Here is a 14,857-nt window from a genome sequence, read left to right on the forward strand (position 1 = left end):
ATAGAAACCTCCGTCCTGAACCAATATGCTTAAAATTCATGACTCGCTATAGCTTACTTAAACGTGTGCCCTTATAGCGCTAAATAAGATCCACAAATTGTATATTCGTGATATAACAGATTATATTTGACTGCCTCGGTTTGGCGTTTTATATTTGGACTTGATAAATCGATTAAAAAGGAATTTACGTTGGTCGGAAGAAATTTATGTAACATTATAGTACTGTGGGGTGAAATGAGATACCGTTAGCACATAATATTCCTTTTTTTTTCTGATCGTGTTTTTAACAATTAACAACGCTCTTTTAGAGTCGTAAGAATACGAATATATTTCTGTAAATATTCTTTGTTTACTACTAAATGGGACGATAAAAGAACGAATGTCGTTTTCCAACCACGCCAGGAAAAACAAAAACTACCTTTAAAACTATTTCTTAGTTCATTTTTCACCCGTTACGTTTTTTATCGTCAATTTCAAAATTCCAGTTTTACTATTATTATTACGTCATAATAACCTTTACCATGCACGCGTCGCACTTCCGTTTTGCGTAGACAATGCACCGTGTGACGTCACAATGGTTTTTCCAATTCCATAAACGGTAGAATCGCTACAACAGCGGAAGTGGTCCATTATTAAATTACGTCAGTTTATTACCGAAAATAAACGTAAATCGTCTTTAAAACGTTTTTTATACGATTTCGGTAATAAACGAGTTAAAAGGATGAATGTAACTTGTTTAAACAATAAATCAATGGCTCATCTGGTATAAAAAACGTATAGTGTATTTCCAACGTTTCGTCTGCCATACGGCGAGACTTCATCAGGGAATAAAACGCAACAGTTACTACAAGCGAAAAGCAGAAAAGGTGAGAAAAAGGCGATATTAACGTGATAAGGGCACTGTAAGGAAGAGACGGTGGAAGGGCAAACGCACAACGGCAGTCACGTGAAAAAATCGGAAACAGAAAAATTTTTTATATCAGGTTGTTGTAAACTGTGGGGAAATAGGTGCATTGTTCTTTGTTGTTGACACATTCTCGGTGTTTGTGAATGTGTAGAGTCTCTAAAAACATGTAACTTGTTTATCCTCACGTGGCAAGGCAACTACAGTCGTTATAACATTGGTGTTCTGTTTCCTACACCTTATGTCAGCTTACGAGTTACCACATATGTAATTGTTTTGTGGGTTTAGCAGTCACGCTTTTTTAACGTTTTTTAGCGTGTTTTAACGACTGTCGTCCGCTGCTAATTCCCTTCTCTTCACTGTTTTAATTAATTTGATCTTTGCTATCGTATTCGAAGAGAAATGATCTGTAAAAAAACGTCGGAAAAACGTTTTTTGTACGATTTTGTTTTAGACGCTATTTGCGCCATTGTGACGTCACAAAACCGACAAGTTCACAGATTCGCGTCATAGTCTTGAGTTCATTTAGTGCCCAAGGCAAAATATAACAGGCCAAGTCTCAAAATAATACATTTCAATAACATTGCGCAATATGTAATAATCACAAACCAATACAAAAACAATAGTCAAGAGAAATGCATGGAAAAAAGGCATTAACATTAAGAATGGCTCACGGAAATCTCATTTTGTCACAGTTTTAAATACAACAAGCAAGCTTTTAAAATGTGTAACTGGTATGTCATGTAAAAACTGTTTAAAAGCAAAAGGTACTTGGTTCAAATCTCGGTGCTGCTGTTCCGACAATATGCTATGCCAGAAAAAATTTATGGAATGAATGAATGTAACATATTTATCTTCATATGGCAGGGTAATGACAGACGTTATAACACTGGTGTTCTGTTTCATACACCTCGTGCCCACTTACAAATTACCATGTATGTAGTTTTTTGGTAACTATTTTTTCGCAGCAATTTTTAAATTTTTTTAAACACATACACCCACAATGGTAGCAGCATCGAGTTTTGAACCTGTGCCCTCTTGGCTAGAGGCAGGTGTAATAACCACTGTACCACAAAAACACTGCAATATACTTAAAAGTTTTGCGATAAAAAAAATTGGGCAGCTTGGCACAGCATGGGGTCCATTTAAACGCTCACGAATCCATATGTATTAATTCCCCTTGTTCATCATACATTAAATTAACATTTTCCACAAAACCATTTCCAGCGCACCTAAAATCATTCTCTCCATTAACTAAAACATCTCCTAAAGTTTCGGAAGTTGAAATATGATCTTTATGCTCGTTGCCCAAAACTTCCATGGCTTCTAACTCATTTTCTGTTAATGCGACTTCATTTTCAACTTTTTCCGGTATTTCGAAATCGAAATTTGCGCTCGTAACATTTTCTTCGCCATTTAGAGTTGAAATCGTTAAAATTCCGCTATCAGGAGAACCATTATCCTCAAAATTCTCATTTCTCTTCTCTCTCACTTCTTCCTTTGTTTCTTTATTATATTCAAATCCTCCTACTCTTTGCTCTTCGCCTGTTTCTTCCTTATAATCAGGAGTAAACGCTTCTCCTGTCTCTCCGTCCATGACATCAGAAAATACGGGCAGATCTTCAAATACTTCTTGGGAGGTCCTTTTTATAACTGCTGGTCTGTGGGGTAAGATGGATACTGTTAGTGTGGGGTAAGATGGATACCATTAGCACATAATATTCCATTTTTACTGATCGTGTTTTTACCAATTAACAGCGCTCTTTTTAGAAGTTTTGAGGATATGGTTATATATTTCTGTAATTATTATTTGTTTACTATCAAAAATATGGTTACTCGTACGTGGGCACAAGGTGTATGAAACAGAACACCCATGTTATAACAACTATCATTGCCCCACAATGCGTAGATAAATAAGTTACATACATGGTAACTCATAAACGGGCACAAGGTGTATGAAACAGGACACCCGTGTTATAACAACTGTCATTACCCCTCTAGCAAGCATAAAAGTTACATCCATACAACACCGATATAGCAATATAGAGTACTCACGAAGGTTTAGTGTCTTCGTCTGTAATACATGATGATATGGGACTATACTGACTTGATGAACGGCAAGCTTTGGACATGTTCAGCGCCTTTAAACTGGATTTTAACACTGCATAAAATGTAAGTCTGTTATGTTCTTATTTTCAATATTTTTTACAAATCAAGAGAGGTGGTTTTGTATTTGAATTTATTTGAAAACATATATATAGTTGGGTAGGGAAAGATGGGACACCTTTAGCACATATATTTAAATATTCCCATCGTTTTTAAATAGTTAACAATGGTTTATGGATACAGTTTTATAATTCTTTGATTGTTCTTTGTTAACTTCTCAATGGGACGTGAAAATAAAGTGAAAAGGTGTCCCATCTCCCCCCACACTACTATAAAATATTTTATTGTCATTTTTTAACATAAATCACCCACAAAGTTACATACATGGTAACTCCGAAGTGAGCACGAGGTGTATGAAACAGAACACCCGTGTTATAACCACTATCGTTTTCCGGCCACGCAAAGTAAATTTTAAAAATTATATATCGTAAAAAATTACCTGGCTCAAAGAGGTCATTAAAATGCTTAGTCAGCACGCTGGTAAAGACATTATTAATCGGCATAAATGTGGAAAGAGACGGATCGATCAAATATTCAAACCCGGACATTTTCTAAATAGAAACAAAATATTATTTCATAAACATAACATTATAGTACCTAAAACTGTTCTTTTGTTTTTATATGTGCAAAATTGGGTTTATTTCCTAAAAATATCCTGCACACACTCATGTTATAACGACTGTTGTTTTCCGACCATGCGAGGATAAATAAGTTACATTCATTGATTAAATAAGTTAATTCATTAGTTCAAAATCTTACATATTATATACATACCCCTTTGCATGCATGTTCTATAGCAGCTCGAGTATGTTCCATGGTAGCTGACTGAATAACTGATCGGAATAATCTCTTTTGTGCCAAAAGAATATCAAAATCAAGTTTCTAAAAAAGTAAAAAAACTATATGGTAAATTGCTTAAAATGATAAATTGCTTAAATACGAAAATTCACTAATAGTACAAAAAAATGTTAAACACCTCCTTTTTCCAGGGAAAATACCCCTTTTTTAAGGGAAAATAAAAATAGCTTAAAACCCAAGGCCCATGAAAATCGAGTTTCTAAATGACAAAAATTGGTATATTGCTTAAAATCTTCAAGAAAATTCACTAATAAACTATAAAAATGTTAAACAGATCCCTTTTTGGGGGGGGGGGGGAATTAGGAGGTTGGGGCAAGATGGTGCATGTTTTTTATCGTCCCATTTGGTAGTAAACAAAGAATATTTACAGAATTATATAACCGTATTCTCATGACCCTAAAGGAGCGTTATTAATTGTTAATACACAATCAGGAAATATGGGATATTATGTGCTAAAGGTGTCCATTTTACCCCACAGTACTATAAAAAAATATTACTGTTACACTATGACATAATGTTAAACGAATACCTTTAAAACTCTGGCTTGTATTTTGGTTACCAGAGATTTGGTCAGTTTTCCGTTTCCTACAGTGACAGCATCCCCACACAAAGCCTCAAATGTACATATGGCAGAATCTAATAGCTGTATTATGTATAGACTTAATTAATATGGATTTCTAATGCAAAATTTTAAAGTCATTTTGGTTTGGATTTTCACCAGCAAATGATAACCTTGAATTGGTTGCACAACTTTTTGCAGGTGTTTATATGAGTTAAGTTGTATTTGACCGACACTTCAGTATTTTTAACAGCAAGTTTTTAAAAAGTTTACTTTTAACAGGTGTTTATATACACAATACTTTATTAAAAATACATTACAAAAATTACAACAACTTTTAAATCAACAGGTAAAAAACACTAACTTTTTGTTGGTGTGTGTATATACTCAGCAAAAATGGAGTAAGATTTGACTCTGGGAAAACAGCTTGAATTTGAGACAGTGCAATCATATTTGTGTTTGAAGTGGGATGCATGAATTCTGGGTTTCTGAAAAGGTATTTAGTTATTTTGTTTATAGTTGCAGATGTAATGTATGAATGTAACTTGTTTATCCCAGCGTGGCCAAAAAATGAGAGTTGTTATAACATAGGTGTTCTGTTTTATACACCTTGTGCCAACTTACGAGTTACCATATATGTAACTTTGTGGGATTATCTATGTATGGCTGATAATTTGGACAAGGACAACCAAATTATCAGCCATACAGTAAAAACAATGAAAAAATCCCCACGAAAAATCAAAACAATTAACTGTAAAAAAATAACCAAAAAAAATACTTGAAAAAAAACCTGTTTTAAACCTAACTATTCCTTCTAATTACTAGAATACATTAGATTTATTTGACCACATAATTACTGGGTAATACTATGTTTTAAGCTGTTGTAATAACTTATTAAAACAAGCATGCATTTACGAGATTATTTCGACTTTAAAACTGGGTATTATATAAATAATGACATATGTCTAATCCCTGTACAATGCAGACAGATTACAATTTCCGTATAATAAGTACATACAATATGTTGTAAGTAATTCTATGTAATTTAGGTCAAATGTTTCTTATACCCTGTCTAGGTTTTTGACGTTTGTAGAATATTTTGCCCATTTGGTAGAAAACGAAGAAAATTTACAGAATTATGTAACTGTATCCTCTATGTAACTGTATGACTGTAAAAGAGCATAGTTAATTGTCAAAACATGAATAAAAAATATCGAATTTATGTGCTAACGGTATCCCATCTTACCCCCTTACTTCACAGTAATATAGTAGGGTGGAGAGAAGACGAGACACTTTTAGTACATAAAATCCAAATATCTTGATCGTGTTTTGAACAATTAACAGCGTTTTATAGGAGTCGTGAGGATACGGTTTTATAATTCTTTGAATGTCTTTGTTTACTACTAAATTCGACAAGAAAATAGAAAGAAAAAGGTGTCCCATCTTTCCCCACCCTACTACATATAAATACGAAGTATTAGGTACAACAATATCCCATCTTACCCCGCACAGTATCCCATCTTACCCCATATTAATTAAAATCTTACCTTGGGGCGTAGTCAAGTGTAGATAGAAAATATTGGTCGATATTGTTCACAAAATCGGGCGACGACGTTGAAATTTTCCTCACAACACCTTCAACCAAAGTAACAAATAATTCCCGCGCTCCACGAATAGGGCCCATTAGCTGTAGAAAAGAAAGACGTGTTAATATAGCAGAGTGGGGGAAGACGGGACACCTTTAGCACATAAAAGGCAAAAAATGACAGTTGCTACAACACCAGTGTTCTGTTTCATACACTTCGTGCCCCTTAAAAAGTTACCCCAATTTTAAAACTAGGGTGACATCATAGGTTTTAAAATATTGTGCCAAAAACAGCTTTTACCCTGCTGTTAGATGTCTATACAAACAAGCAGAGCCAAAGTATATTGCATTCACCACATTTATCAATGAGGTTCTCTATGTTTGACAACTATGAGTCTAACTGTATTTTAATAATGTCACCCCAGCTATGCTTAAATTTTTTCTCTGCAAAAAAGAGGCACTATATATATATATATATACTATTAAATTGGCAAATATATTTCCTTTTTACAGTAAGCGTTTTTACCCTAAGCAAAAAACATGCTACCTTTTATTCAAAATGCATATATATAACAGTACCACAAAACAATAGAAGCTACAAGTGCTCTTAATAATACCAACTTTTATTACATTCTTGAAGTGGTGTATAAAAAACACATTTAAATGTGATTCTGACTGCAGCACTATATATAGGAGGGTGGGGGAAGCTGGGACACCTTTTAATTCTATTTTCTCGTATCATTTTGTAGTAAACAAAGAACAATTAAAGAATTATAAAACCATATCCTCACAACTCCTATAGACAATTGTTAGTTGCTTAAAACATGATCAGAATATTTGGATTTTATGTGCTAAAGGTGTCCCATCTTTTCTCATAGTACTATATGTATGGGTACTTACAATACGCATAGGTACTTACAGAATCATACAAAGTTGATATAACTCTTGGAACATGGGGTAGAATTTCACTTTTTAACACAGAGTCAAAGCACTCAACTAATTCACCTAAACACACAAAATCTCTTTGAAGTAAAAGGCTTATACATACATTAGATAAGTGGTGTTTATAAAACCTTAACTATAAAGGCTGTTTTCAAACTAAATGAATGAATGTAACTTGTTTATCTTCGTGTGGCAGGGCAACACAGTCATTATAACACGAGTGTTCTGTTTCATACACCTCGTGCCCGCTTAAGAGTTACCAAGTATGTTATTTTGTGGGTAAATTATTGTTTTCAAATACCAGTATTTATGGTAACAATACATTTGACATATATATCTATATATATTTTTATTCATATAGTATCACATTTATTTTAAATAAAGTTAAATCATATATATAAATAAACATTTAATAAATACTAGTACAATAACTATGCTTATACTATACATTACATACCTTCAATAGCTTTTGCACAGTTTTCATAAGTGTCAAAAATTTCTGGCATTTTTGCTATCATGTTAACGCGTTGTTCTTTGCATCTTATTTCTGCTTCCAAGCGCTGTTGTGTATATTCCAAACCAATTATTTTCTATGAGAAAAAGTATTTAGTGTTATAATGGGGTGGAATTTACACCCAACACCCTGTACTTTAAACATGGGGTGGAATTTACACCCAACACCCTGTACTTTAAACATGGGGTGGAATTTACACCCAATACCCTGTACTTTAAACATGGGGAGGAATTTACACCCAACACCCTGTACTTTAAACATGGGGTGGAATTTACACCCAATACCCTGTACTTTAAACATGGGGAGGAATTTACACCCAACACCCTGTACTTTAAACATGGGGTGGAATTTACACCCAACACCCAAGAATACAAAAAATCTAATACAACGTCTCTTAATAGATCTACATATCATCAAAAACACAAGTCAAGATTTTCTATTAGATTACTATAATGATGGATCTAAAGACTCACAAATGAATTATTTATACTGGATTTACTCATTACAGGCACCAAACCTGGGGTGGAAAGGTAGGCTACCCTAGAATTTTTGACACTGCATTAATCAGTAAACAATAAAACCAATAAGTTAGATTTGTTTTATAGGATTGTGTGTCTAACTACCCCTGCCTCCCCTAAGTTAATTTTTTTTTAAGTTTCGCCCCTATGTTACACAACATAACCACAAGTAAACCGGTACCTTCATCCATTTATAAGTCTCGAACATGATAAAGTTCCATGTTTTATACTTAGTAACTAATCCTCCAGTAATATGGGGCAGCAAAACTACTTTACAATCTTGAGATTGTATTTCTATCATCATGTCTGCAAGAATCTGTAAATATATAAGATAACATTATATAGTAGGGTGGGGGAAGATGGGACGCCTTTTCGTTCTATTTTCTCTTCCCATTTGGTAGTAAACAAAGAACATTTAAAGAATTATAAATCTGTATCCTCATGACTTCCATAGATCGTTGTTAATTGTTTAAAACATGATCAGGATATTTGAATATAGAAAAGTGTCCTATCTTCTCCCATCCTACTATATATATACCTTTAATGTGCAAATGTCCCAACGCAATTGCTTCAACCCAGTGGTCATTAATGGGTTGTCCAAACTATCAGCCACACATAAAAAAACATGAAAAAAGATCCCACCAAAATAATCACCCACAAAGTAACATACATAGTAACTGGTAAGCTGGCACAAGGTGTATGAAACAGAACACCCGTGTTTGACGACTGTCGTTTCCCCGCTATGCGAGGATAAAGTAAGTTACATTCATTCAATCATATATGTATATATTTTATAAAAAAAAACAATTTCCATTTACCTCTTCTTGTGTACCAGATAGTAAAGAACGGTCAACGGCAAACTCTTGTAACCTTATGGATTGTTCTATCGCGAACATGAACGCGTCATTTCCCACTTCGTCCTTATTGTGAACCCCTGTGGAAAAATAGTGAGTTTTGTGGCAAATATTTGTATATAGTACTGTGGGGTAAAGTGGGTTAACACATAATATCCCATATTTCCTAAACGTGTTTTAAACAATTAACAAAGTTCCGTTAGAGTCTTAAGATATGGGTATTTATTTCTGTAAATATTTTTAGTTTACTACCAAATAGGACGATAAAAGTGAATGAAAACATGTAATATCTTACCCCAAAGTACTCTAACTGTGGAATTTCGTTTAATTTTTAATTTCTTTCAATATTTAATTTCATAAACTTTAAAAAAAATTATAATGATTTTATAAATACAATTATCATTTTTACAGTACTCCTTTAAAAATAATCATTTAATTTTTTTATAAATTTTATATTAAAAAAATCGCAAAACATCAAAAAATCGTGACTGGGCAATGGCTTGTTTAAAATGCCACACCTAATCAAGGAGTGTCTTATACAAACATGCCCAAATTTTGCTTTCAATCTGCCGAGAGCTAGTGTTTACTCTAAATAAATAAACAGCGCGTTGCATTTAAACTCAACGCAAAAAGCTCTCTTTAAAGTTGGCATTTTGGCCAGTTTTCCCAGAATTTCTAGGTTTTGTAAATTTTTATATGCAGTTATTTGTATAGTGTATATGTTCGAGCTAAGAAATTGTTTATTAATTTTGTTAAATTCTGAATGTGCAGTGCTGTTATTGTTTATTGTTGATAGGCTGTATTATGCTCTGTGAAATTGAGTCCTGAATTGATATACACAGTTTTATACACCAGACAAGTTAAATACGCTACAACTGGTAAGCTGGCACGAGGTGTATGAAACAGAATACCTGTGTTATAACAATTGTCATTACACCGCCACAAACGAATAAATAAGTTATTACATTGATTCATTAATTCATTAATGCATCTATTCATTCATTCACCTTCTAAGTGGCGAATGGCGTCCCTTAAAACGCGCACCCAGCTTTCTTTTTCGATCGCAGTTTCAGCTGCAAAGTACGTAGTCGCTCGCCAAGTGTGACTCGCCGAAAAAATATGCTGAGTCGGCCTTTTTCCGGCCCGTCCAATCATAGTGACTTTGCGAGAAAACGCAACAAGGTCTTGGTTGACATAACCTGGGAATAAATGAATGAATTATTGGTTGAAATGAATTTGTTTGAGTTGGTTGATATTGATATATGAATAATGAAAAAGTGAAAGTTTTTCCTCCTGTTATATAAATGAATAAATGAATGAATTTGGGTGAATGCATAAAAGAATAGATGATTGAATGAATGAATGAATTTATATATGATTGGATGAATAGGTGAATGTATGAGAGAATAAAAAATAAATGACTGAATTTGGGTGAATGAATGAATTAATAGATACATGAGTGGATAATAATATATGAATGGATGAATGTAACTTGTTAATGTTTATTCTCTTGTGGCCGGGTTAACGACAGTCGTTAGAACATGGATGTTCTGTTTCATACACCTTGTGCCAGCTCACGAGTTACCACGTTGTGTAACTTTATGGCTAAATAATTTAGTTATTTATCTTCGTTATGTATGGTTGACAATTTGGACAACCCATAAGAGACCAATTGCTGTTAGGTGTCTTGCCCAAGGACACATACGCCCAAAATAGTAGCAGCACCAAGTCTTGAACCTATAACCTTTGCGCTATAGGCATACATGTTAACCACTGCCAAAGCGCTAACAAAATTTAAATGTCAAATCACTGTAGAATTTGTCTTACCAAATTCACAACATGAAATTTCTAGTTTCTTATGCAGATAAGTGTCCACGTCTGTAAGGACTTTATATCCACTGTATTTAGCATTGAATAGTTGACCATTACTTTGCTCATAATCCTATAACAGTAAATTGGTATTGCATTTTTAATGTCATTTTAAATCTACTTTCATGGTATAGGCTAATTTCTAATAGTAATTTTAAAGCATATATAGTAGGGTGGGGAAAGATGGAACAGCTTTTTATTCTAGTTTTTCATCTCATTTGGTAATAAACAAGAAAAGCCTAAAGAATTATAAACCGTATCCTCTCGATTCCCATAGACCGTTGTTAATTGTTTAAACACAACCAGGAAATTTAGATATTATGTGCTAAAGATATCCCATTTTTCCCCACCCTACTATATATATATGTAAAATTTTCAAGACCAATTTTCAAGTACTTAATAACACATTGTCATTAAATCACTTCAAAATATAACAGCATACACAAATGCTCTTACAGTGGCATAAATTAAACATCATAGCTTTTATTCTGTTGGCCTTAATTTAGCATAAGAAATATATAGCCTGGAGCTATGTAATTGAAATTTAGCCAAATTTTGCTGGGTACTTATACACCCAATATATGTATGTCCAGCTGTAATGATGCACTCAAGTGTCATATGGCTTGTTTAAACTGCCTATTCATGAAGCAATAACCTTGAATTGTTGGGCTATTTATGTTTATTATATTATGTATTTAATGATAAAATATTTGTAAAAAAACATTTTTAAGGTCAAAAATATGTATTATAAAATGTATGTAAACGTATGAAAACCAGAATTAGTAGCGCATTGGAAAAGCTGTTTAATCTACTATATAAAACACTAAAACACATATTCTATAAAATACATATAAAGTTCAGTATGTATTATTATATATTTTAACATATACAAAGTATTAAATATGATATAAACACATTTATTCAAATAAATTTAAGAAAAAACAGTTTTTATTGTGTAAATATATTCATATACATTCAAATACATATATTTAGTATGTTTTAATTTATATTCAAATTCAATAAAATAATAATATATATATATTATTCAAAATTTCAAATGCATAAAACACATAAAAAGTATAGAGTGTATATAATATATATATATTTTCAAATAAATTCAAATGTAAAACTACCTCTTTTGACTTGTAAAATTCCAGTGTATAATTTGAGTGTAACACGCAGTATAACTGCTTCCATTTTTTGCCAGTGTTCTTTGATAATACGTATAAGCTGCCCTGCTTAATTGGTCTGTTATAACTTTGCCACTGTAAATAATAATAAATTTTATTTGTCTTTTTGATTAAAACAAAAGTGTGCATAAAGACACAAACACACAATGGGGGGGAAATACAGGAAATGTTTTGTTTTTGAATAGTTCCAAAACAAAGTTGTGTTTTGGCTGGGGAATACTGTTATTTATTTATAGCATGTTGTTCTACGAATATACAATCGAGATTGTGTCCTGTGCATAAACCCAATGACTCATTTTTTTGTTAGCGTGATTGTTTTCTTATACACCAGACACACATGGTGTATTCATACACCTCATGCTCACTGTTGAGTTATAACATGAGTGTATTTTTATACACCAGACACACATGGTGTATTCATACACCTCATGCTCACTGTCAAGTTAAAACAGCAAAAACATATATATATATATATATATACTACACAAAACACATAGTAATTAAATACTGCATATTCAAATACACATATAATAGGGTGGGGGAAGATGGAACACATTTTTATTGTATTTTCTTGTCCTATTTGGTAGTAAAACAAACAACATTCAAAAAATTATAAAACCACATCCTCACGACTCTAAAAGGGCGTTGTTAATGGTTTAAAACAAGATTAGGATATTTGGATATTATGTGTTAAGGTGTCCCATCTTACCACACAGTACTATATGTTATTGTATTTGTATTCACAATACACATGACATATAATCTTTGCATAATACGTAACTTATTCAGATTTAGAATTTACATTTCTTTGTCGCAGCTGCCATTTCTGACATCCATCTTTTCCACTGTATTCGCGATTTACTTTTTGTAAGTAAAACCACATGTATGCTGCCTCATAACGCTTGACAAATATTTTCGCATAGTCCAAATTTGATTCTGAAACAAAAATAAAACAAGTTAATTCAAAAAAAAATTTAACAACTTTTGGAGTGCATATTATGTTATTTATAATTTTTGCAATAAAAAATTTTTTTTTAGTAAATTGACATTAAATGAATGAATGAAACTTATTTGTCCTCGCATAGCAGGGCATCAACAGTGATTAACTATAACAAAGGTGTCATATTCCATACACCTTGTACCTGCTTACGAGTTTCCACGTAGGTAACTTTGTGGCATGAGTGTTTATTTATATTTATCCTTGTTCTGAATATTTTAACTATAGGTGTAAACATGCTGACAATATATCTGTCTTGTTAGTAGGCTGTGGAGTTTTTATGTTGTATTTAGTATTTACACATTATATATATAAATATATATATATTGTAGGGTAGGGTAGGGGAAGTTGGCCCCTTTTCATTCTATTTATATATTATGTTATGTAATATTTATATGTAATGTATCTGACATATAGTCTGGTATACTGGTAAACTGTATTTGTCCTTTGTATAGTAAGGAACCAACACCGCCAGTTTTACTAAGAAAAATACAGCCATTTTAAACTAAGTACATATATGACACGGTCTGTAGTAAAATATGCAACGCATATGCTATTACAGCATTATGTAATCTGAGTTATTATTATAATATACAGTATATACAATAGGGCACACACATAATATAGTAGGGTGGGAAAGATGGGACACATTTAGAAAACAATATCACCTTTAGCAAATAATATCCTGATCGTGTTTTTAACAATTAACAACGGTCTATGAGGATACGGTTTTATAATTCTTTGAATGTTCATTTTTTACTACCAAATAGGACAAGAAAATAGAATAAAAAGGTGTCCCATCTCTCTCACCTTACTATATTATTAACACTATGTACACACAGTATTACTATAGCGCATTCTACTATACTACGCTATATTTACATTGCGTTAATCATTTACAGGCAAATGTTACTATGTGTCAAAGTATAGTTTCTCCTTTTGAGTGCTATAATTACTCAAAAGTATTGTACAAAAAAAGTTAAAAACTGCTCAATTTTTTCGGTTACTATAATTATAATAATGTAATGTAAAAAAATATTTTGTTAGGCTGCTATAATTAATAATACTGTACTGTAAAAAGAATTAAAAACAATTTTTTTGAGTTACTATATTTATAAAAATGTATTGTACAAAAAATATTAAAAAATATGATAAATAAACCAACTTACGGTACACTTGATCTGCACTGTGTCCTTCTATTTTTGTTCCACTTAAAATAAGCAACGACAATGTTTTACCCATGTTCCTATACTACAATATTATAATGCTAAAACATGCTGAGTTAAAAGCGAAATTTGTTATCTAAAACCCTGTTCGAAAAGAATAGTAAAATATAAATTAGTGCAAAAAAATTAAAAGTTAAAATACACACATATATATATATATGTAATATATATAGATACATAAATAAAATGAATATATATAATATATATACATATATGTATAAAGTTAGGTGCAAAAAAAACAGGAAAATTACCTATATTTTAGAAAATACACATTATACAATAAAACATACAATTTAATTAATAAAAAAATGCTCAATTTGGAAAACAAAGCACATAAAACAACACAAAACATTTTTTAACTGGAACACAGTAATAAAACAAAGAAAAAACAAAATACATTTAACTACAATTAATTTATAACCAAAAACAGTAAATTTTAAGTTCTAAACTGATATTAAAATAACAATATAAATAATAAGTTCTTTTTCTACCTGCCGAATAACAAAACAAAAAAAACCCTAAACTTCTAAACGTTTTAACCTTAAATTTCTAGTTTTGGTTACATTTCTTATGCTGTTTGTTTGTACTTTCAAAGTTCCTGTAAAATCGTGACTTAGTTTCGTGCGTTTGCGTGCGAGGTATTTAGTTTCTGGCTCTCTCTTTCGTATGTAAGTA

General features: G+C 32.0%; 1 protein-coding gene across 1 annotated transcript; it reads right to left on the reverse strand.

Moving 5' to 3' along the window:
• Positions 1-972: 972 nt before the first annotated feature.
• Positions 973-14,276, reverse strand: LOC100177809 (niban-like protein 1). Its single transcript, XM_009862328.2, has 16 exons — positions 14,126-14,276; positions 12,762-12,895; positions 11,903-12,034; positions 10,728-10,842; positions 9,908-10,099; positions 8,865-8,980; positions 8,228-8,362; positions 7,472-7,604; positions 6,992-7,077; positions 6,035-6,174; positions 4,852-4,975; positions 4,458-4,571; positions 3,845-3,952; positions 3,510-3,621; positions 2,960-3,065; positions 973-2,565 (listed from the first exon to the last, which is right to left on the reverse strand). The coding sequence occupies exons 1-16, from the start codon at positions 14,196-14,198 to the stop codon at positions 2,058-2,060; spliced, it is 2,328 nt and encodes a 775-aa protein (XP_009860630.2). The 5' UTR covers positions 14,199-14,276; the 3' UTR covers positions 973-2,057.
• Between the last annotated feature and the right edge of the window lie 581 nt (positions 14,277-14,857).

The sequence above is a fragment of the Ciona intestinalis genome, chromosome 13, assembly GCF_000224145.3.
Source record: "Ciona intestinalis chromosome 13, KH, whole genome shotgun sequence".
In the NCBI taxonomy this organism is placed as follows: domain Eukaryota; kingdom Metazoa; phylum Chordata; class Ascidiacea; order Phlebobranchia; family Cionidae; genus Ciona; species Ciona intestinalis.

Coding starts and splice junctions, on each gene's coding strand:
- LOC100177809 (XM_009862328.2), bottom strand. CDS start 14,198: ATGGGTAAAACATTGTCGTTGCTTATTTTAAGTGGAACAAAAATAGAA. Junction 12,896..14,125: donor CAGTGCAGATCAAGTGTACC/GTAAGTTGGTTT, acceptor TTTTTGTTTCAG/AATCAAATTTGGACTATGCG. Junction 8,981..9,907: donor CGCCATTCGCCACTTAGAAG/GTGAATGAATGA, acceptor ATTTTTCCACAG/GGGTTCACAATAAGGACGAA.